At 42.5% G+C, this 24,468-nt stretch overlaps 1 protein-coding gene across 3 annotated transcripts in view; it reads left to right on the top strand.

Moving 5' to 3' along the window:
• Positions 1 to 24,468, top strand: part of C2cd3 (C2 domain containing 3 centriole elongation regulator) — a 105,725-nt gene that overhangs the window by 33,811 nt on the left and 47,446 nt on the right. For all 3 annotated transcript variants that reach the window (XM_021165953.3, XM_021165954.3, XM_029479229.2), the window contains exons 9-17: positions 5,472 to 5,620; positions 6,361 to 6,570; positions 7,221 to 7,333; positions 10,744 to 10,862; positions 13,352 to 13,474; positions 16,490 to 16,981; positions 18,942 to 19,093; positions 20,151 to 20,397; positions 23,197 to 23,377. In XM_021165953.3, coding sequence (XP_021021612.1) covers positions 5,472 to 5,620; positions 6,361 to 6,570; positions 7,221 to 7,333; positions 10,744 to 10,862; positions 13,352 to 13,474; positions 16,490 to 16,981; positions 18,942 to 19,093; positions 20,151 to 20,397; positions 23,197 to 23,377 — 1,786 coding nt within the window. The remainder of the gene's footprint in view (positions 1 to 5,471; positions 5,621 to 6,360; positions 6,571 to 7,220; positions 7,334 to 10,743; positions 10,863 to 13,351; positions 13,475 to 16,489; positions 16,982 to 18,941; positions 19,094 to 20,150; positions 20,398 to 23,196; positions 23,378 to 24,468) is intronic.

Raw genomic sequence — 24,468 nt, 5'->3', positions numbered from 1 at the left:
ACATCTCTACTCACGGGTGACAAAACCCTCTCTGTTGACTTGTAAGATAGGGAATTCTTTTCAGGCAGTTTTGCTTTATTCCAACCTTTTTGGTTTTGTTTTTGTTTTTTTGTCAAGCCTAATGATCTGTTGCTGGTTTAGCATCTTCTAGACACTGTACATAAGAAGCCTAGTCACTTTCCACACGTAGTCTGTCCTGAAGGTTGCTGTCATGTTCCTCATATAAGTCCAGTTTTTGTTACTATAACAGAATACCTGAGGTAGGCTAACTTTATAAAAAGAGAGGTTTGTGTAGCTCAGTGTAAACTCTGGTAAGGACCACAGTGGCTGCACATCTCATGGTATATATGAGAGAGGGTTCACATCACCAAACAGGACGCCATCACGGCAGGACCAGGTTCTACCATTATCCCTTCTAAAGACTTGTCCTAACAGAAGTAAGCATCTCTTCTTCCCTGACGTCTCACTGGTCACTGAGGGCCAGGCTTTCTCTATAAAAGCTTTTTGGGATGCACTCTAACTGTATCCAGACCACCACACTTCTGAGTTTCCTTTTTTTGTATGTCAGGGGCAAAAACATGTAGTAAAAACAAGGTAGTTTATTCTGGATTGATAGTAAATCAGGGAGGGCTGCCAGAATTGGGACAAAGTGGGGTAGGGGGGCTAGGCATTTATGATTAACTGATATTGTCAGGCAGAGCATAAGCAGGCACAAAAGGTTTAACAGACTTGAGAGATTTGAAAGGCAGAGAAATGGCTGTCTTAGTTTGCTTTCTGTTGATGTGGTAACACTGTGACCAAAAGCAATTGGAGAAGAAAAGATTTATTTCAGCTTACAGCTTAAATCTTCTATCAGTGAGGAAGGGCAGGGCAGGAACTCAAGGAGAGAGTAGAGGATCACCAGTTCCTGACGTGTTTCTCAGGCTCACTTAGCCTACCTGCCAGGAACCTCCGTCCTGGAGAGGGTAGTGGTGAGGGGGAGACAGTAGGACTCTGGTGTGGCTTTAAAGTCTGAGGGTCTCTGGACATTCTAGCTCTCTAACTGTACTGAAATGCTGAAGATAACTTCTAGAAAATCCTAAAAACTTTCTTGCTCTTTCTGAGGGTAAAAGGCTATGGCTTGGGCAATTAACACCTGCACCCTAACAGCAGAGAATTAAGTAATGTGGCCTTTGTTCTATCTCAGCAGGAGATAGCCGGCTCTAACTTTCAGTCCAAAGTCACAGGACACTTCCAGCCATGATTGTAGCGTTTATTACCAAGTTGTAAAAGGTTTTCTATGAAAGCTATCTAAGGGAAAAAGTGAAAAGATCCTAAATGGGGCAAGGAAAAATTCTTTTTCTCATCTCTTTGTCCTCAGTACTTATACATTTTTCAGAATATATGATCACATGTTAAAAAGTTCATCACAAGTTCACACAAAAAATCAAATCATAAATTGAAATAGAAGTTTACAACAGAGAATGTTTACATGCATATCCATTAGGAGTGATTTTCTAGCTAAACATCCATCACCTGTCACAGCTCCACAGGTTCACAGAAGGTTGAAAGCCATAACTAAGTTATTAGTGAAGTTCTGTATAGATAAACCCAGTCAATATTTTAACTTCTGTCCTAGCACCTATAGTAAATTGTTAGTTCCCTTTTTATGACCTTTGGTTAATTGTTTTACAACCTCTTGGAATGTGCTCTGAGTAGGAGAAAGTCTGGTTACTATCTAAGAGCAATTAACTGGTGACACGTGGGAGACTGATAGAGCTCTCATTGCAGTTTTGAATATCAAAAAAGGACCTAGTAGCAGTCCCACTATGAAAGAGCTTATATAATTTTAGGAATTCTTATAGGATCATCATTAAGATTTAAGAAGTCATCTATTTGTCTATATAGCATCACCACAAGACAGTACATCTTCGTAGATCTGCAGAGGTCTGCTCAAAAGAGGTGGGCTAGGAACCTAGTGATAACCTTGTTACATATGTTTAATAATAACAGGAAAAGCATATTAATAGCAGGAATCTTTCCTAAAATGAATTCCCCTGTGCCTCACCTATCAGAGCAAATCTGTCGCAGATTATATTATAATCCGAAGCAGTCCATCTCACGAAGATCACCTGCTAGTTATTAGCTTGTCCTATTATGGCTCCTGACACCTACCTTTTTATACAACCTAGTACCACCTGTCAGGGACAGACTGGGCCTTTTCACTTCAATCACTAATCAAGAAAATGCCCTATAGGCTTGTCTGTAGGCCAGTCACAAAAATCTAACCAGCACAAGGGTATAGAAGAAAGTTGTATAGAGAAAAGGGATGTTGTGCGTATCCTTTTTTTCCTGCGTAGTGCTGGTGATTGAACTCAGGGCTTTGTGTGTGTTGGGCAAGTGCTCTAGCATTTGGCTATATTCCCAGTCCACATAAAACTGGGAATTAATGCACTACAAGGAATCCAGTTAACTAAATGACAGTTGCAAGAGAATAGAGAATGTAGCACTGGCCTAATGCAGTAATGAGGTGCTAGTGTGGAGACACCAGCGAGTCCATGTAAAAGTGGGACATGAGGTCAGGCAGGGAAGTTAATTAATTATGAACTGTACCAAATGTTCTTAATTCACTTTTACTTCAATTTAATTCTTTTACTAGACCATGAGATAGTACTTTCACTTTTACATACCATGAAAAACAGCTTAGAGAAATTATATACAAGGAAGCTAGCCTGTGGTGATGTACACCTGCAATCCAAGTACTTGGGAGTCTGAGGCAGGATCCAGGGTTTGGGCCTGCCCTGGTTACAGAGCAAATGCAGAGCTGCATAATCAGACTCAGCTTCAAAACATAAAAACATTTGCTGGGCAGTGGTGGTGCACGACTTTAATCCCAGGCTTTGGGAGGCAGAAGCAGGTGAAATCTCTGAGTTTGAGGCCAGCTTGCTACACACAGAAAACCAATCTATAAAAAAATAAGAAATAAATAAATAAATAAATAAATAAATAAATACCTTATAAGCTGTTAAATAGCAGAACTGGAATCCTTACCTAGACATTACTGAAGTCACCTGAAGTCTTACTGTCCCCTACTCTAAGCTTTAAACCTGGCTTTAGAACCCTGCCCCAACTTCCCTGCCTGACCTCATGTCCCACTTTTACATGGACTCGCTGGTATCTCCACAGTAGCGTCTCATCCCATTCCTCAGACATCCCGGCTCTTCTTTGCGTCCCTGCTTTCTCCTTCTGATCCTTCTGCTGTGAATGTGGAAATTCTTCTTACCCATACAACAAAGAGAACCAGTAAATGAATGTTGGAAGAACACTTAAGTAATCCCCCCATGCTATGTGAGCAAAGTAACTTCAGAAAGTATTTGTTGATGGAGACATTGAGCCAGTTGTTTGGGGGTCTGGGAATCGTCGCACAAACCACTCAGACACCAATCTCAGTCAAATAGGGATAGTTTATTGAAAGCCACATTCCAAACCTGATGTATAAGGACATGGTTCAGGCTCAGGAGCTGAACTTTGACCCCAAGTTAAGGTTCTATAGGATTTTTAAGCCCAAAATCCACAGACATCTGTGCCAAGTTATTCCACCAATCAAGCTTTAGGGATGGGAGATTTCCGTTAGGAACATGTCTTTGTTGTACACTTATCCTGCTCCCATTTGTTGGGATATTCAACTGTGTCGGGGGCTTGGCTTGTCTAATATCCATGTCCTAACTTGCCTACCGGGATGGGACTTGTCAGACATTCATAGCTTCACTTACCAACCAGGGTATCAGTTACCCGGGCACATCTCTCTTTCTGCCAAGTAGGACGTCCGTTTCCAGGGAGGTCTTGGGAACTTAAACTTTACTGGACCACTACTCAAAATGGAAGTCATATTCCAAATAGTTGCAGGTGTCTTTCTTGTGTGGGGTCCATCCCAGAGGCGACTTATAAAAGAAAATACCATAAAGCTACACATGTGAAGGAAGTGCTGCTGCGGGGTTGGTTTGGATCCAAGCTTATTGTGGGTAACTAGACAAAGCAGCTCTACTGACTTCTATCATGATTGGTTTCCAAGGCACAGAATCAATCTTGGCATTAGAAAGTTTCCTAGTAACAGCAGAAACATATGAGGAAGCATTCTTATGATGGTGGGCTAGCCAGGTAACAGCTACCTACCTAGGTCTAAACAACTTGGTCATGAGGCATCCGGAAGACCAAGAAGTTAGCATGTTCATGTTCTGCTCCAAAGGCCATGTTTGACATTTTAATATTGAGTAATAGTAATAATAGTCACAGCTTAGAAATTCAGCATTATCATGTGTGGTTTTGGTTCCTGATATTCCAAGCTTAACAACCCAATTTATATTTGCCCTAATTAATTTTAAACAATGAACCTACTGAGATTTTGATTGTCTCATCTGTAACCATTTTTATTGTTTGTTTTGTTTTGTCTGAGTCAGGGTCCTATTATGTAGCTTTGGCTGGCCTGGAACTCACTATACAGCCTGGCCTCGAACTCATAGAGATCCACCTGCCTCTACCTCTTAATTGCTGAGATTAAAAGCATATATCACCATGCCAGGCATCTGTGCCCATTTGTAAAAGATGTTATTAAAGGAAAACTAATGAGCAAAAATCTTTCTACTCTGGTCTTTGAGTTAATTTGTCATCCTGATTATGGGTCAACAGGTAATGCCCCGAGAAGTTCTAAAAGGTGGAAGCTAGATAAGACAGGCTTGAGCAGCCGGGCTTTCCCGATCACACTGTGTTAGCATACTGAGTGAAGCCCTTTTTCATTTGAAGCCAAATAATCATCATGCCTCCTGTTTATTTTGCATTTTGTGATACAAGAGGCTAATTGTTAGTCAATTACAGAGGGTGCCTTTAATCAAAACAAAAATAAAGGGAATTTTTCAACTGATTTCTCTCATGAAGGCAGTTTGTGAACTATCATTAATCTTAAGCACAATTAAAATGAGAATAAATGACTTACAGAATGGATAGTAAGAGGAAAAATAGTCTTGCACCCAGCTCAATGACACTGTGACATCTGTTCTGTCTCAGTTCTACTGTGATAGAAAACCAGACTTCAAAACTCCTGGAGATAAAAATGTGGATTGCCCCTTGTAGCTGGCAACCACAAACAAGCTACCTGGCTTTTTCCAATTGTAAAGGCAAGATAAGGCACCTGCAGGAACATGCTGGATACTTAGCTGCATGTGCAGCACCTAGCGCAGTGCAGAACACAGCGGACAGTCAGTGCAGTGGTCTCCCTGAGAACTTTCATGTCTTCCCTTGCTTACTCTGAGTGGACCAAGTGCAGATTACTTTTGTGTGACCAGGAACAATATGGAGCATGCCCCTGCTGTTAGTTATCTCTGTGGTAGACTGGTGTTTATGAAAAGAAATGCTGCTTGCTTTTGGAGAGACCACTGTAACTCCTTCCCTGAAACAAGTGTCTTTCCACACCATGCTTTCTGTTTATCTTCCCCTAGAAATCTGATGTCGGCACCAGTGAGCTCCCCAGTGAAGATGATGGAGTGGAACCTTCTAGAACAATGAACCAGTCCAAAGCCTCTGGCAGATCTAAGGTTGTAGAGTCAAATGAGCAGAAGCAGAAGAGGGCAGCTGTCAAGAAAAGCAGGTGAGCTGTACATATTGGTGCAAGGTAGAACATCCTCGAGGAAAATGGCCGTGATTTGGCCAACACTGCCCAAGTGATTTGTTATAGCAACTCATTAAAGAATTTTAGTCCTTTAAAAGGTAATGCATAGCTCAGCAGGCAGAGGTAGGTAGATAAAAGATCTCTGTGAATTCAAGGCCAACCAGCTATATGCATAGTGAGTTCCAGGACACTCAGGGCTACATAGAGAAACCCTGTCTCAAAAAGTCAAACAAAAACAAAACCAAAAACAAAAATAAACCTGCATGAGAAGATGGATCATGGAGAAAACAGAGTACTGGTTGTGGTGTGTTGACTGTGATGGCTCCTATATGGAAACGTGAAAGGGGACATACAATGGCATGATAACAAGGTTAGGACAGTGGGCAAACTAGAAGGTAGACTTCCCTTCTAAAAAAAAAATCTAATTCTGTATCATTCATTCCTGCACTTGGATGGATTAAAGAATATTTTTAGACACTTTTAGATGAGGACCAGATTCACTTCACAAAAGCTGTTTTCTGACCCAGCGTGGAAGTCAAAGGAGGACCAGGGGTTCCAGACTAGCCTTCATAGTGAGACCTTGTCTCAAAGGAAATCACACAGCTGCTCCTATTTCACTTGGAACAGAAATCATCTATTCCTGTCCTCTTACTTCCTGTGCAACTGGGTTGTTCCAAATCAGGCCTCTAACTCCTGCCTACCTGTCTGTGAACTTGCAGAAATCCAGTTGACCAGCAAGAGCTCTCAAGAACTCCAGGACATACCCCAGCAATGTCACTAAGTGTGGATAGACTGGCTCTTCTGGGTAGAGTACATTCGGTCAGAATCATCATTGAAACCATGGGCGTCCCTCCAGATAGTCCCCATATGACACCAAGCAGGAAGAACTTTGCCGGGAAACCACCAAAGCCAACAGCAGCAAAAAAACGGTATAGCTAAATAAGAAAGCTAAATGTGGCATTCGGGGCTAATGTGGCTGGAAATAGGAAGTCTAACTTATGATTTGTTTTCATGTACATTTTCGATCAATAAAAGTGATTTATTTGAAGTTCCCAAGAATGAGGGTAAATTTTGATTAAAGGAAAGTGGGTTGGAAGCCCTCCTGCAGCCCTTACACTTACAGCAAGAGTGATAAACACCTAAGGTGGTTGTAGCTTAGCGCCTCAGAGCCCAGAGACAGGGTTTATATTGAAAGTGCTGTAGGTCCTCTCAGAACCAAGCTCTGTCCCACATGGCACTTTATGAAAGCTTTGAGGAACAGACATGATCTCTAAGTGACCTCTGAGGCAGTTTGATCCTGAAAATGGGAACTTCAAAGATAGAGGCAGAAAATATATCCACCTTTTGTTTTGTTTGTTTCATTTGTTTCTAGATTGTCTTTTCTTTTTTATGTGTAAGGGTGTTCTCCCTGTATGTGTACCCTGTATGTGTGCCTGGTGCCCAAGGAGATCAGAAGAGGGCATTGGCTCCCCTCGAACTGGCCTTAAAGACAGTTGTGGACCTCAGTGCAAGTGCTGAGAACCTAACCTGGGTCCTCTGCAAAAGCAACAGGTTCTCTTAATCAATTCTTTTCTTCCAGCACTTTCTTTGTGGAGTATCACTTTCCTGTGGGCTTTTCCAAAAGTGGGCTGGGAAAGACAACTTTGGTGACTGAGGTTGTTCGACTTGCCTCCAGTAAAATCACCGATGGAGGTAAGAGGAGTGCCAGAATGACTTGTGTGCACCATTACCCGGCCGACATGATACACTGTGTAGACTAGGCTGACCTCAGACTGCCAGTCATCCTGCCTTGGCTTCCCTAGTGCTGGGATCTTAGGAATGCCACGCTGCCTAGTTGTAGATGTGTTTAATGTCTTAGTTAGAGTCAGTATTGCTATGGTGAAACACTGTGACCAGAAGCAAGTTGAAGAAGAAAGGGTTTATTTGGCTTACACTTCCACATCTTAGTCCCAAAGGAAGTGGGAACAGAAACTCAAGCAGGATAGGAACCTGGAGGCAGGAGCTGTTGCAGAGGACATAGAGGGGTGTTTTCTTGCCTCAGAGGAAAATGCAGAGCTGTTCCCACTTACCTTTGAACAGAAATCATCTATTCCCATCCTCTTACCTCCTGTGCAACTAGATTGTTCCAAATCACACCTCTAACTTCTGCCCACCTGTCTGGGAGTTGCAGAAATCCGTTTGATCAACAAGTGCTTTCAAGAGTTCCAGGACATACAGTTTGACAATCAAGGTGACATAAAACTAACCAACACACTACAAGACACTATAAAAGTCTGTTGGTGTGGTTGGTGTTTTGAGGTTTGGTTTTTGGTTTTTAGAGACAGGGTTTCTCTGTGTAGCCCTGGCTTTCCTAGAAATCACTCTGTAGACCATGCTGGCCTCCAATTCAGAAATCCGCCTGCCTCTTCCTCCCTCATGTGCTGGGACAAAAAGTGTGCACCACACCTCCTGGCTAAGCTTTCTGTTTGTGTGTAATTTTATTTGCTTTTCTTTTGTTGCTTGTACTTCGGATACTTTTTATTTTCTTTTTTTTTTTAATTTTTAATATTTTTTATTGCATATTTTCCTCAATTACATTTCCAATGCTATCCCAAAAGTTCCCCATACCGCCCCCCACTTCCCTACCCACCCATTCCCATTCTTTTGGCCCTGGCATTCCCCTATATTGGGGCATATAAAGTTTGCAAGTCCAATGAGCCTCTCTTTCCAGTGATGGCCGACTAGGCCATCTTTCAATACATATGCAGCTAGAGACAAGAGCTCCGGGGTACTGGTTAGTTCATCATGTTGTTCCAACTATAGGGTTGCAGATCCCTTTAGCTCCTTGGGTACTTTCTCTAGCTTCTCCATTGGGAGCCCTGTGATACATCCAATAGCTGACTGTGAGCATCCACTCCTGTGTTTGCTAGGCCCCGGCATAGTCTCACAAGAGACAGCTATATTTGGGTCCTTTCAGCAAAATCTTGCTAGTGTATGCAATGGTGTCAGCGTTTAGAAGCTGATTATGGGATGGATCCCTGGATATGGCAGTCTCTAGATGGTCCATCCTATTTTCTTTTTTTGTTGTAATTTTTTACAATACCAAAATATATGTTCCTGTAACTTGATATTACAGATGCTTTTTTTTTTTTTTTTTTTCAAAATTTAGTTTTGAGTGTGAAGTTCAACAGCAGGTATGGAGCCCAGCACAGCTCTGACTTCTCTCCTTCTGGTGTGGGCTCCAGGGACCAAGCTCAGGTCACCAAGCTTGGTAGCACCTGCTCCAGCCTTGGAGCCATCTACAGCCCTGCAGCTGCCTTCCTAACACTGTCTTCTGGGAAGACCGTACCAAACACTAATTGTGTGATCTTAGGAATGTACCTAGGTAGAAAGGGACATTCTTTACACCAAATGGTCTTGCGCGCCCGACTCGCCAGCAAGAACGATGCTGCAACAGGATCCTTCTGCACACGTTTATTGGGAGAGCTTGATTGCAGAGGTGAAGTGACCCCCAAGCCCAGAACTGGTGCTGCTTATATAGGCCTAGGAGAAGCGTGTCTCACACCCGGATTGGTTATGCATGGGTTATGCTTACCACCTCATTTGCATGTCTACTGATTGGTTAACTTGTCTCTCATCTGATTGGTTAACTTGTCTCTCATCTGATTGGTTAACTTGTCTCTCATCTGATTGGTTGATTCTCAAAACCTCATCTTGGCAAAAAAAAAAAAAAAAAAAAACTTTACTGCCTATGTATGCATGGTGGCCAGCAGTAGCCAATGCCACCCTGCAACGGCACATGTGGCTTCCCACAAAATGGCATCAGAATTTAGTTTGTTCATAAGAACTAATACTGTACCCAGAGTATCTTTCCATCTGTCTCCTCAGTTGACCTTCCTGCCGCCCCAAAGAGCTGTAAGTGTTATCTTCCTTTTCCCAGTTATCACAGCCAGAGAAATTGATTTCATGTCAGTTATGGTGACTGTTAGTTTTCTGGGCACAGGCCTTTTGACCTGTGTATGGATCCAGATAGCAAGACCCATATTGTGCCTAAGAGCAACAAAAAGATGAGAGTCAAGAATTAAGATTGTGCCGGGCAGTGGTGGCACACACCTTTAATCCCAGCACTAGGGAGGCAGAGGCAGGTAGATTTCTGAGTTCGAGGCCAGCCTGGTCTACAGAGTGAGTTCCAGGACAGCCAGGGCTACACAGAGAAATGCTGTCTCGAAAAACCATAAAAAAATAAAAATTTTTAAAAAAGAATTAAGATTGCCAGAAATCAACAGAAAATTAGGTCAAAGGTGATTTTAATGAATGAATATTCAGTGCCAGATCCTCCACATAACTGGGCTGTTGATGTTCCTGCAGACCTATTAGAGATGCTTAGAAGTGACTGAGCAGGAAGATCATCTTATGGGTGACAAACGGATTATAAAAGGAGCGCATCTTTGATTTTATTCTCAGATTCTTTTTACTCCTTTTATTTCCTAGATGAAGCTCCATATCAGTGAAGACAAAGTAAACAAGCAGTGTCACTCGACCCGGTTTATAACAGAAATCCCTGTGTGTTCTGACTTGGCTGACTAGCATGAGTAGTTGATATCTGAATATCAGCATTCAGATTATCTGTCCACTAGCCAGAAAATGAGCTTAGTTTTATTGTTAGAATTTTTAATTTCATTCGTCTATGAATTCATTTATCCTTCATCCTCCAGCTAGTTAATGTATTTTTTTCTGTTGAGCCACTTACCTATTTGTCTTCTAAAACAGTCATATTTGTGCACACCTTTAATCTCAGCACTTGAGAGGCAAAGGCAGGCAGATCTCTGTGAGTTAGAAGCCAGCCAGGGCTACATAGTGAGAGCTGTTCTTAGAATAAATAAACATTTAAAAGATCACGTTGCTATGGCCACAGTGAAGTACATGGATGAGTCTCCTTCATATTCTGTGTTGACATGTTTAATGATCATTTCTCATTGCAGAGCTGAGCACTACCATTCTGCTCATCTTCTGCTACCGTCTGGAGTCACACTGAAAGAACCTGGCAACGGGGAAGGAGTCAGCGCATGGACTAGTGATGACTCCGGTTGGGCTGTGTGACATGTGTCTGTTCTCTTTCACAGTGGTGAAATTCCAGCAGCGATTTGTGTGTCCAGTAGAGTTTGGTGGCCCGATGATAGAGCACTGGTGGGATTCTAACCTCATCTTCCAAATTTATGCAAAGAAAACCCCACAGAAAAAGGTAACTCATTTGAGGCTTACCATTCACACTAGACACTCTGTTAGATAAACCAGTTCTGTCAAATCTAAGAATCAGAACAGCTCTGTGAGTTACGTTTCTCATCACCTTCATTTCTTAGAAGAAACTGAGCCTCAGCCAAGTTGAGTGACTTGTCTGAGATTCCTACTCTTAACGAAAGCAGGACCCGGGCATCGTGTAAGTTCTTGGTCCAGTCCCGTCTGCTCTGCTCTGGCTTGGGGTTTTGTTTTGTTTTTGTTTTTTGAGACAAGGTCTCATTTATGAAACCTGGGCTAGTCTTGAACTTGTAGTCCTCCTGCCTCAGTCTTTTAAGTACTAAGACTGCAGGTGCTTGCCAACCACACCTGGCGGAGCACATGCCCTGAGTGCCCATTCAAGTCGTGCAGTGGAGTCATCAGTGTAGGTTTTATATAGGCCTTAGCTTGAAGTTCTCCTTTTCATTTGTGGGCAAAGTACTTTCGTTACCCAGCCCACACCCAAAATAATAAATGTGTAGGTAGTGAGTCATCTGAGTGTTCCCGTTTCTATCGTGCACTTGCAGTGACCTCGAGGGCATCAGTAAGTTAAGTTGTGTGCAGCACCTTCACAGAAAGAGCAGCTGCAATGGTCCGACTCCATCGTTGGTGTGAGTGGGGTAATTGCCCCTTTTGTTTAGTGGTTCCCCCCCACCCCAAAATATAAACAGAAGCTCTTCTTAGAAAAACAGCAAAACAGAAAGAAGAGGGAGTAAAAAATCACAGAATTGTTCATCTATAAGAAAACAACCTCTGCAAACATTTGAATATATCTATATTGCATTTACCGAAACCTAGTTAATGGCTTTCTTTTTAATTATAAAATAATTTTACATTATTTTAAGAAACTTGAAAAATGTTTTTCCATTTGAATATCACCCACCAAGAAAGCAGAATTTGCCCATAGCCAAGGTAGAAACAGATGGCTCTCTGACATTATGTATTGTGTGTATGTGAATGTGTGTTACTAGGGATTGAACCTAGGGCCTCTAAAAGAGTTGACAAGTACTCTCTTCCTGAGACCTAGACGTAGTTTGACTTTTTAATCTTGATCAGGGTCTAACTGGGTTACCCAGGCTGGTCTTGAACTCACTCTGTCATCCACTGAACTTTCTGTCCTTCCTGAGCCTCCCAAGAAACTGAGGTTTCAGACCTGTAGGGCTAGACCTGCTGACGCGGTGATTTTTGGTTTGGTTTGGTTTGGTTTTGGTTTTTTGAGACAGGGTTTCTCTGTGTAGTCCTGGCTGTCCTGGAACTCACTCTGTAGACCAGGCTAGCCTCAAACTCAAAAATCCACCTGCCTCTACCTCCCAAGTGCTGGGATCAAAGGCATGCGCCACCACTGCCCAGCATGCTGACATGTTTTTCAACTGGATACAATATGGACTTTTATTTCATTTTTAGTAAAATAATTTCCCACATAATTTTATGCTTGGGGATTTATATAATGTATGTAATTTGTCAACTATAACAAGTGTTGCTCGTATTAAGCTTTCAGTGAGGTGGTAGTAGTGGTGCATTCCCGTCTATAATGCCAGCAGATGGGAGGCAGAAAGATCTCCTAGTGTATGTACATACAAGTCCAGGAGAGACACAGTTACAAAGTAAGACCTTATCTAAAAACAAGCAAAAGCAAAACCAACAACAAAATAAACACTTCGTGAACTGATCACTTTGATGGCTGCCTGTCATACAACTATATATGGATATGCCAAAATTAGCTGAATTGTTATGTATTAGAGCAGTTTCAACCTTCTGTTACTGAGATCCTTTAATACAGTTCCTCATGGCATGGTGACCCCAGCCATAAAGTTATTTCATTGTTATTTCATAAATGTAATTTTGCTAGTTATGAATCTTACATCCCTGATACATTGACACCCCCCCCCCAAAGGGGTTACAACCCATAGATTGAAAATCACTGCATTAGACATTTGGTTGTTTCTAATTATTAACTACTTTTAACATATGCAATTTATGCATATTTTATATGTTATTTCTCTAGTGTAAATTCCACAATTGGAATTATTGCAGCAAAAACCGTAAAGCTTCTCGTATTCCTTCCAGTGTCCTTTGTGAAGTTAGCACTGTATTCCAACTTGCTCATGTGACAGTCTTTTGCTCCTCCATAGCCTCAATAGCATCAGGCATATCAAGAGTGATTTCTTTCCTAGTCTTAAAATATTAGCTAAGGAATCCGACTGAAGAAAGCTAAGTTTTAATAGAGAAAGATATTTTTTGTGGCTTATGGAATCCACTGTAATCTTCTAGGGAGAAGTGGTTAAACCTAGAAGGGAGAGTGGAGGCTGGCAGGATGTGGAAGCATTGTCGGTCACATCATAATGGAGTTCTGTACTTCATAAGGCACTGTTCTCTCACAAGTCTCCAGAGCGTCACTTCAGTCAGCCTTCCCACCCCACCGCTCCTCCTTACACTTTTCTTTCCTTTTTCCGTCAGCCAGAAGTCATTGGATCTGCATCTCTCCCTTTGCGAGCTGTCATTCAGTCAGAGCTGCTTTCTTTCAGTAGCCAGCTTCCAGTGCAACAGGAAAATGGTCTGTGTTCCCTTGGCCCCCTAAAGGTACGTGGGTATACATCTCATAAGCCGTGGGTATTGCCTGAGCCCGTGAATTATTGCCTGCCACCGAGAATACAGCTGTGAACAAGTTTCCTGCAGTTGGGAGACCTCTGTCGAATTGCAGCAGAGTGTGGTGAAGGAAATAAATGTCTGGGAGGAAGCGAGGTATCAGACAAGCTCCACTAAGGAGCTGGTGTTTACAGTGATTTCTGAAAAGAAATGCACATGTAAAAGCTCTCAAGTGAAACTAAATAATTGTTACCACAGGATAACAAACAGGAGTGAGGTAGTACAAAACAGAGTGTACAGGCAGGTCAGAGTGAAAGTCAGATCTTTTTAGGTCAAAGCAATGTTCAAATTTGTGCCTGAGAGCCAAGGAAAAGGCACCAGAGCATTGAGTGACAGCTTTGATTTGTTGTTGTTGATTTCGTTGTTTCTGTACAACGGTACACTGTAGAGAGTGCGGAGGGAATGAGCACTGAAGCATCCTTCTGAAAAGGAATGCTGGGTGTTGGCCTAGAGCAGAGCTGTGGCAGGGAACAGAGGAGCAGCGTGCGTGCGTGCGTGCCTGGAGGAGCGAGTCCTGATGAAGGGTCCTTTCCCTGAGTTCCAGCATCCTGCTGTCCTAGGCAGGCCTTGACACAGCTTTGTTAGCTATTAAGTTTTTTGGTTTGGTTTTTGAGACAACATCTCAAAATGTAGCCCAAGGTGGCCAGAAAATCACTATGTAGTACAACCTTCCTTTAAAACCTACCATCCTCCTGCCTCAGACTACTGAACTCTGCAAAACTCTAGTAGGGTTTTTGAAATTTCCATACTCATGCCCTAAAACCTTCACTTTGCTTCTAACCGCACAAAGAATAAAGTATAGAACCCAGTGCATTTCCCCCTCCCCCTTCTCTACACATAGCCAAGTCAGACAGATGTGATCCAGGCTTGTCTAACCCATACCCCTACGGGTACATAGAGCCAAGGAAAACTGAGTGTGACCCAACACAAACAGTAAACTGACTTAAACCATGAAGGGATGTTTTGTCTGTTTTTATACCTCACCTGCATGGTGAATTTTATAAATGTCAACACCATGTGGTAATGTTAAAGAATTGTACATGAGTCACTGAAGTGCCATGCTGGCTCACGCCGCTCATCCGAAAACCCTCCTGAGTTTGAGATTGAGCATCTCCTGTGTAACCCAGGTTGGCCTGGGACTGATCATCCTCATCCAAGTTTGACCTCTCACCTGCTTGGTTCAGTCTCGACTAAGTCTAAGCAGGCCAATGCATCGGATTGATGAACTGGAAACTGTTTCTGTCCGGACTCGGTACCGGTGGTTCTCAACCTGTGGGTCATGACCCCATTAGGACTGACTGGCCCTTTCACAGGGATCATGTAGCAGATAGTTACACTACCATTCATAACATTAGCAAAGTTACAGTTAGGAAGTAGCAACAAAAACAGATTTATAGTTGGGGGTCATCACAACATGAGGAACTGTATAAACAGTTTGTAGCATTGTGAAGGTTGGGAACCACTGCTCTAGACATAGAAACTGAAAAGTACCAAACATGAATGAAGCCTGACAGAGCTTGGCTGTGGAAAGAAACAGTGTGTACTCTCTCCTCAGCAATTCACGGTTGTAACCAGTGACCACCCCTGGTCTTGAGAGCTGTTCACTGTCATAAGCACTCCTGAGCCTGCTCTGCCGGAGGCAGGCTTTCACTGTAGCTGGCCTGGAACTCACTCCTCCTTCCCTGTCTCTCCTTCACTTTCGTTTCTCCCTCCATGTATGCACGAATATGTAGTATAAATGTACACACGTGAAGAGTTTCTGAGCTATTTGAGAATAAGTTACGTCATGTCTGTTTCCCTCTGAACCCTTCATGTGGACTCCATGTATTTCCTGAAAACGATGTCATATTGTCCTTGAGTTTTAGAAACTCAACTTAACATATGGGATTTATCTATCTACAGCTTGGACTCATTTCGCCAGATGTGTCAATACTGTTTTCCTTTCTAGCAGGTTTCTTCTAAAGGAGAATTAATTTTCATTTCTCTCCAATTCCCTATGGTTGAAAGGGTTCCATAGCCCTTCTTATTTCAGAATTTTAGTAATTTTTAAGGTAAGTCGGTTATTTTATTTTGTAGATTATCCCTCTACTGGTTTACTTAAATTAATTTTTTTTTAAATTTGCTTTGTTTTTTGAAATGGTTTCATTACATACTCTCAAACTCTTGATTTTCCTGCTTCAGCCTTCCCAAGTCCAGGAATTACAGATGTGCTCTAAGGAACTAAGCCTGAATCATGTTATTAAGATAGATGTAAAATAGTGATTTCTTTGTTGTTTGCTTGTTGGTTGTGTTTTGAGACAGGGTCTCACTATGTAGCCCTGGCTGTCTTGGAACTCACTCTGTAGACCAGGCTGGCCTCGAACTCACAGATTGTTCCTGCCTCTGCTCCTGAGTGCTGGAGTTAAAGGTGTATGCCATGATGCTGGCTTAGGATGGTAGTCTCTTACTTCATGTTCCTTGTGCTTTTTATTTGTTCTCCAGTGGTGGGAGGAAAGGGTGTGGAACTTGGAGCTCTGTGCCCATCAGGCACAGGCTTTACCACAGAGCTGTATCCAGCTCTCTGAACATTTATTGATCGGCATTATTGTGCATAATTGTAAAGGCAGGCTACTGCTCCTTTCCAGGTTAATTTTGTGTTAGTGTGGACTCACAGATTCTGACGTTATTCAACGGGTTATATAATCCATTGCTCTTACTGATTCTGAGTTAGCCAATAGGAGCCTCTTCCGCTGGAGTCTGTCACTATACATGGCTCCATCCTTTCCTTAGCAGTTCCTTGATTCCTGGTAGTCGGTGATATTCCAGGTCATCACATACTGATACATAATCTGCCTGGCAAGTTGAAGTGTATACGTGTGTTGGTGCTGAGTATGGATAGATTCGTTCTTTACCTTGCTGTCAGCTCCAGCTGCAGACATTCTCACTGGTGTTTCTCCTTGTGTTTCCTAGGTCACCATGGAGCTTGTTTTAGGCAACAAGGATTTCACTGGAATCAGTGCTAAGTTAAGTAGCAGCACCCAACCTGCTCCAGTGTCTGCTGGTACAAGTTCAGATACGATGCTACCAGAGACAGGCCAGGAGACCGACTGTACCAGAAATCCACAGAGCTCAAATAAAATTCACGAGGAAACCACAAAGAAAACACAGAATCTAGTGCTCCCCGACCAAGAGTCGGCAAACTCTGTAGCCTCAAACTCTTCAGTCTTCGTGGCTATGCCATCTTGCAATTTAGTCCATCAAATAAATGGCTCAAATAAAGAAAGCGGTTTGCTGTTACATGTGCTATTGATGGTGCCAGATGGGAAAGATTTTGTTTTTGGAGAACGGGAGAAACAACCATCATGCAATGTTTATTTGAATTGCAAGCTTTTCAGCACAGAAGAAGTCACCAGATCTGTCGTCTCGTGGGGCACAGCACAGCCTGTCTTTAATTTTTCTCAGGTAACATATGTTTCATGTCCTTTAGTGGTTTATCGAGGCAAGAGACAAGTGTCTCCTAACTAATGCTTTTCTGCCTTGAGCATCTAGGCTTCGTACTGGAAGACATTCTTGATGATCTGCTGTGCTATAGTCAGGAGAGGAATCAAGGGCGTGGCCCAAAGTTTTGATCTCTGCCACTGCTCTGTTTTCCCAAGTTCTAGATTCTATTCCTTTCTGCTGCTTTTAAAACTTTACCAGTTAAACTCCCCACCTTTCTATTCTCTCTAAGCTCTTTAGTTTTATTTGTTTGTTGGTTTATTTTTTAAGTTACATATTTTTTCTCTTTTTTTTTTCAATATCTATCTGTTGATTTTCTGTAGAATTTAGGGCTGATGTCTTTTTTTCTTTCTCTCTTTCCCTTTTTTTTTTTTTTTTTTTTTTTTTGACACTGATTATTGAACCTAAGGCCTCATATTCATTAGGCAAGTGCTATACCACTGAACTACATCCCAGCCACTCTGGTTTTCTTCCTGACTCAGCAGCTGATTACTTTCAGTGTTCAGGCCAGGAGAAGCCCTAGTCCATTTTCCTTAGCACCTAACCCTCAAGAGCCTGGAGGCCCCGGGGAGTTTAGAGGTCAGGTGAGGTGGGGCTGTGAGGACATCCCCATGGAGACAGGTGGGGTGGGCAGGAGGCGTGGGATGTGGAGCAGTCGGAGGGTGAATGGAGGGTGCTCAGGGAATGGAATATGGAGTGTAAAAAAATAAATTAAATTTAAAAAGATATTTTTTTAAAAAAAGGAGTTGGGTGTGTTTGGCAGGCACCCCTCCGTTAAGAAAAGGATAAAGGCCCAGGCACATTCTCGATCCTCTAGCTTTAACTGTTAGCCCTCACTTGCTGCTCTTGCTGTATCCTATCCTTCTTTTCTCCCTGTTCTCTGTGGACACGTGTTTCCGCTGCTTCAGCCTCACTCTGTGTCAGTAACTTCCAATCAGTACTTCACTTAGACATTTCCCTCGGGTCAGCTCTGATTGTTGGTTGAATGTCTGCACCTGGGCATCTCTAAAGCACTTTAGCATTGCCTAACATGCACCAGGTATTCAATAAGGATGTGCAAATGAAAGAGTTCAAAAATGTCTAACCACTTGGGGTCCTTCAAACTGGTGGCCTCTTGGCACAATTATCCATTGATAGAGCAGCTCTTGGCTGTAGATCCCTGGTTCCTCTACCAGCTCGTTTATTCTAAAAGAGCTGTATGTAGAGAATCCAGATGAGCAGCTGCCTTTGCTATTTGCTGTAACATTGCTAAACAGAGAGGGTTTTGCATCAGTTTGTTTTATTAAATGCTGTCCAGGCACTGGGTTGACAACCTTCTATAAAGGGTTCACTCTTTTTCCAGACAGTAGATATCTTTGTTGTAAACAACCCTTTCCCCACGCTGCAGAGAGGGCTCTTGTTAGGACATTGCAGTACTCTTGTGGAAGATCTGAGTTTTGTTCCTAACACCCACATGCGGTAGCTCACAATGGCCTATAACTCCCAGGCCTCTGCCCTCTTTAGTACCTGCACACATGTATACACACCCACACACAGACAATACACACATACACTTAATTGAAAATAACAAAAGTTTAAAAATGTAAAGTACACACATCTTTCAGCAGATTTGAAAATGGATCACTTTGCCATAGAAGGTTGGGTAAGTTTGATTGGCGCCATATTTGACTTGCCTGACAACCTTTGCTGTGTCCCTACATGAGCCCTGTCATTAGAGAGAACCCGTGCTGGCTTGTATCTGTCTTTTGTGTGTTAGTCTCTTATAGCAGATGTGCTTCTATGAGGATACAGACTAGGTTTTATTTTAATATCGTCAACATAGTACTGTGTGGGCACATAGTAGGCTTTCAGGAAACACTTGTTGAATAAAGGTATAAATTGTTTCAGCTGTGGAAATGTTTTTTTTCCTGATTGTTCTCCCCAGGTGATCCCTGTCTCTCTGACTTCCAAATGCCTGGAGAGACTTAAGAACAATGTGATGATAATTGAAACTTGGAACAAGGTGCGGAGCCCAGGACAGGACAAGCTGCTCGGGCTAGTGAAACTGCCACTCCATCAGTTTTACATGTCATTCAAGTAAATACGACCTTTTGGAGTATTCTTCATTTTGCATCTTTAACTTTATAAGGACTGAAGATGCATGGTTTAGATATGCCAGCATGAGTAGAATCCCGCAAAGAGCCTTTCTCAGTTTCAGCCTCTTCCTGCTCTCCTGTCATCTCCTGAGATTTCTAATTGCTTTGGCACTAGGCATGGCTGTGTTGTAATTGTTGTATGTTTTACAACAGCACTTTTATGTGCATTATCTCACTAGAGTTTCACTGTTAACTCACGAGTGTTATCATGGTCCTTATTTTACAAATGAGGAGAGTTGCCCTGGAACTTTGAGAATTCAGGTCTCTGGCTTCTTTTTCCTCATCTCTAATATGAGGGTGAAGCTGGGTCTCCTGTCTCACTTGTGCAGCAGACATGAGGATCTAGTGAGAAATGCATGGACTAAGTAAGTAGTTAAGATGGTTATATTGAACATAACCAGGCTGAGGAGTACCGCTGGAACCATGGATGCCAGTCTCTGTTCTTGCCTCTCAGTGCGCCACCACCACTAGTGCACATGGACACACACACACAGACACACATACACACCACCACTTTTTAGTTTTGAAACTCATCTGACCTGTTATCCTTCCTTCTCTTCTTATCCTATTAGATTCCATTCTTTGTTGATCAAGTACAAACAGTAGTAGCTACCAATTACTGAGCATGTGCTATGTGCCAAGTGCCTTGGTGGTATTTAATGGGTTTTCTTGGTTTAGTGCTAACAACTCCCTTCTTAGGGCGATTTAACAAGCCCCTCTGAAGTCCTGTTGCATTGCAGACGCTGGACTTGGACTTAGTGCCACAGTGATACAGGGATAAGTTGGACTCATTAGCAGCCCTGCAATTACTGTGGATTGAATTTACCTGCCTTGTAATTTTAGTTTGGTTACTGACAGAATCATATTTTTTAAGTCCATTCATTAATTTATTTTTTCTGGTTATCAATCCATTTCTAACAAGCTGAGATGAGCCAAGTAAGCAACTCTGATATTACTGGTGATTGTTATTTGCTTATTCACAATATCTTACTCCCTAGAGACCCCAAGATTTCTCGACTGCTGCTTGATGCCAGGTACCCAGTTGTTGCTGTCGACAGCTACATGCCTGTGATTGATGTGTTCTCAGGCCACCAAAATGGGAGTCTTCGAGTGTTTTTAGCCATGGGTTCTTCAGCTCAGATAATGATGCTGCAAAGATTAAAGAATGAGGAAGGAACACTCCCTCCCTTCAGTCCTAGGCCAGCCCATTTCCTGGACCAGCCACCTGTAGCATCTGTTGCTATGGTAAGGATCTAACACTGTAGTTCATAGGAGCTCTCTCATTTTCTCTTAGACACTTTAGTGAAACCATTGCCTAATGAAACAAGGCTCCAGTAAACGATATAACTTGTACCCCAGTACTTGCTTTATTCTGGGTGGGGCAAAGTGCGTGTATGCATGTACAGATTATTTGTATAAGTGCTTGGGTCTCATTCTTCAGGAGCCCTCCCTCACCTTTTATGCATGTGTGTGTGCTGTATGTGTATGCTACATGTCCAGGTAGAGGCCAGAGGTCAGCACTGGCTGGTTCTCTATTGTTCTCTACTTTGATTTTGTAATAATTTTGTTTTGTTTTGTTTTGTTTTCTGAGACAGGGTTTCTCTGTGTAGCCCTGGCTGTCCTGGAACTCACTCTGTAGACCAGGCTGGCCTCTAACTCAGAAATCTGCCTGCCTCTGCCTCCCAACATGCTGGGATTAAAGGCATGTGCCACCACTGCCCAGCGTAATAATTTTTTCATCTTCTATGTTTGGGTGTTTTGCTTGCATGTACATCTGGGTACCATATATGTACTTTATCCCAGAAGAAGGCATGAGATCCCTTGAACTGGAGTTACAGACATTGTAAGCTACTGGGTGGATGCCAGGAATCACCCTAGCCCTCTAGAAGAGCATCCAGTGTTCATAACTAATGAGCCATCATCCGAGCCCTTTTTACCTTTTGTTGATTTGCTTTGTTTAGTTTTGTTTTTAAGACAGGCTTTCTCAGTGGGCCCTGGGACTCAACAATTAGGCTAGGCTGACTCGCCAGTGAATCCAGGGGTCCACCTGCCTCTGCCTCTAATACTTGGATTCCTACCACAGGCCACCTCACTAAGCTATCTCCGCAGCCCCACAAGCCCAGCCTGGTCCTGTGGTTAAAAGCACTTGCTGCTCTTGCAGAAGTCTCAGATTCAGTTCCCAGCACATACACCAGCTCATAACTCCCATACCTCCACTTCCAGGGCGTCCAGCACCCTGCACACATGTACATGTAGATACACATACACACACATAACTCCACTTCCAGGGCGTCCAGCACCCTGCACACATGTACATGTAGATACACATATACACACATAACTCCACTTCCAGGGCGTCCAGCACCCTGCACACATGTACATGTAGATACACATACACACACATAACTCCACTTCCAGGGCGTCCAGCACCCTGCACACATGTACATGTAGATACACATACACACACATATAAACAAATCTTTAACTAATATGGAAAAGACTGGATTTGAGCTCAATACCACAAAGAAAGAAAAAAAGGAGAAAGAAAGAAAGAAAGAAAGAAAGAAAGAAAGAAAGAAAGAAAGAAAACAAACCAACCTGTTGGGACAACCAAGTACTCCTCCTTCGGTGTAGTAAATTGTCTTCTGAGAGACAGCACCCGAATGTGAGGCTGTCAGTCTCACCATACTTGTTGGTAAAGTCCGTGTGGTAAAGTAACAGTTGAAGTGCCTTGCTTTTCACTGGTAACCAGGAAGTAACTTATTTTATACATTGCTGTACAATTGAGAAGGCATATTGGCCCACGTTTCCATGTTTAGTTTCATAATAGCTGCATAAAGTTGGTTTTGTCTTTTTTTTTTTATAGGCGATAAAACAAAATTAAAGTGATTATATTAATTGTCTGAGGTCATAAGTTGGGGTTTCTGCTAATTGGAAATTAAATAAAAAGCATAGGTAAGGAAGCACCTATAATATCCTTGAGTCTTTTTAGGTGATATATGGCTCTAAGCTTACAATATAGACTCATAAATCTATTAATTCCATACTGAAAGTGAGGACATGATTCTTAGGATACATTCATGGAGGAAACCTTTGGGAAATTTGCCCACATGGTTGGACATCTACATATTTAACTGTTTCCCTCTCACCCCATCCTTCACTGAGATCTCCATCAGTAGAACCAAACTGTTAAGTTTGCTCTAATGCCATATGGCCAAATTAAGGAGCTATCTATCATGATAGCTCTGCCATTTTTCCCCCTGTGGGGATCAAATTGAAATTGTAAACTTTCTATTTCCCAAAGAGGATTTTTAAACCAGTATTATTTACATATGTTTTTAGGTTTCAAAACAAAATAATTAATGTAGTTTCCTCTAGATTTATTTGATTTGTAGTTAGGATATTATTTAAAACCTACATTCTCACTCTTACTTGAACCCTGAATTCTTCCTTTGAAGAACTGGTTGCTGGTGTCTGCCAAGGCTGTGTAAGTTAGTGCTATAAAGAACATGGGCTGCATGGCCAGGCAGCTTGTGAGCCTGGGCTGCAGTTATTAGTCGTTCGTGTTAACCAGCTAGTACAAGGGAAGTGCAGATTTAGTACCTGCGCATGGTAAACAGTAAGCACACAGCAGTGGTTATGAAGTAGTACCCTTAGCACCCATGTGCTCAGTACCTCTCCAAGTATCAGCTTTGTCCCCAGCTTGTTTATAAGTAATAGTTAACACCTGCTTGCTTCAAATATGTGTCCTTTCTCCTATAAAGGAAGTCATGTGTCCTACTCAGTGTTCTAAGAGCTCTTAGGAATGACAGATGTTAAATTTCTGAGACTAAGGTCTTCTTTGTTCCATTCATGCACAGAATCATATTTATGGACTTCCTAACATTGTCTCAGTCATCTATGGTCTAGGGAGAATCCTGCTTGTTCTAGACACACTGAGCAGCTGTGAGAGTTACATGTAGATTTCTTCTGTTAGGTTTCTTTGCAAGGGTGTTCTAAACATGTTTATCTTCAAAGCTGACCAGGATCTGTTTTATTTCATAGCCAGAAAAACAAGGAACCCGGTTGATGGAGCACCACTTTGAGTTCTGTGTGGTGATGGTTAAAGGGCTGACGCCCCTTCAGGCAACAGTCTGGGGAGAAGCAGATTGCTACGTCCAGTACTACTTTCCATTTCAAGACTCCCAACCCAGTGTGCTCCAAGGACCCGACTTCCTTGAAAATGGTAGGCTGGGAGACCGCGTCTTGTCATTCATGCTTGGTCCTTGTTTTGCACATACTTAGAAATTTTGTTTTTCCTGAGTGGATTTTGTCTTGTTAGTTGTTCCCAATCTCACCTAGATAATGACATAAGAGATGGCCTAATGCTTTTTAACTAGTTACCTTTTTGACATTGTCATAGTATTCATAGTATGTATTCAGTTGCATTAATAGCATGGAATAACACATTCATACACCTTTTCTTTGTGTACTTTGCTGCTTGTGTTGAGTTAGAGAACATGCCAAGGTTTCCCCAACCTCTGGTTTTGGAAGGTTTGGACAAGGTTTCTCAAGCAGAGTCTTCCCGGTGCACTCTTACCGTTGCTTCAGCACTTCCGCTGGAGAAGCAAGTAACAAGCGTGGATCAGTTCTCTGCCTAAATCTGCCAGTTACAGTTACTTATATGTCCTTCTTTACACGCTTACTCGTGTGAGCGCACGCGTGTGTATGTGTGTGTGTGTGTATGTGTGTGCGTGCACGCGCACGCGTGCACAGAGAGAAAGAAGCCATTAAGGGACTTGCCTGGAGTCACCTCATTAACAACTGTAATCCCAGCACTTGGAAGGCTGAGTCAGGAGGTGAGAGCTCAAGGCCAGCCTGGGACACCTTATAAGACACTCATCTCAAGAAAATGAAAGAGTTAAAAAAAAAAAAAGACCTAGACCCAGAGCCCAAGTTTCTCTCACTGTACTTCCCCGCCCTCTCAAGAACTAACCCAAGGTGGGATTTTGCTTTGTTTGAGCTCCTCTGTTAGGAAGGAGTGTTCATCATTCTGTGTGTCTGTCTACCAGATGCTACCAATATATTATTCTAGAGTTCAAAAAAGAGACTTATGTACAGGATATATTAGAAACTTTTAAAAATGACGTTTAACAAAATGGGGCTAGCAATGTAGCCCAAGTGGTAGAGCGCTTGCTTGCCTAGTATGCACAGAGCCCTGGGTGTGATCCTCAGCACCACGGAAGTCAGACACAATGATGCTCACAAGTACTCCCAGCCTTGGGAGGAGGAGGAAGGAGGACCAGAAGATCAAAGTCATCCTTGGCCACGTGGCAG

This window comes from Mus caroli, unplaced genomic scaffold (genome assembly GCF_978045245.1).
Source record: "Mus caroli unplaced genomic scaffold, Mus_caroli_1 scaffold_8, whole genome shotgun sequence".
NCBI classification, from domain to species: Eukaryota; Metazoa; Chordata; class Mammalia; order Rodentia; family Muridae; genus Mus; species Mus caroli.
This window is presented reverse-complemented; position numbering and strand designations above follow the sequence as displayed.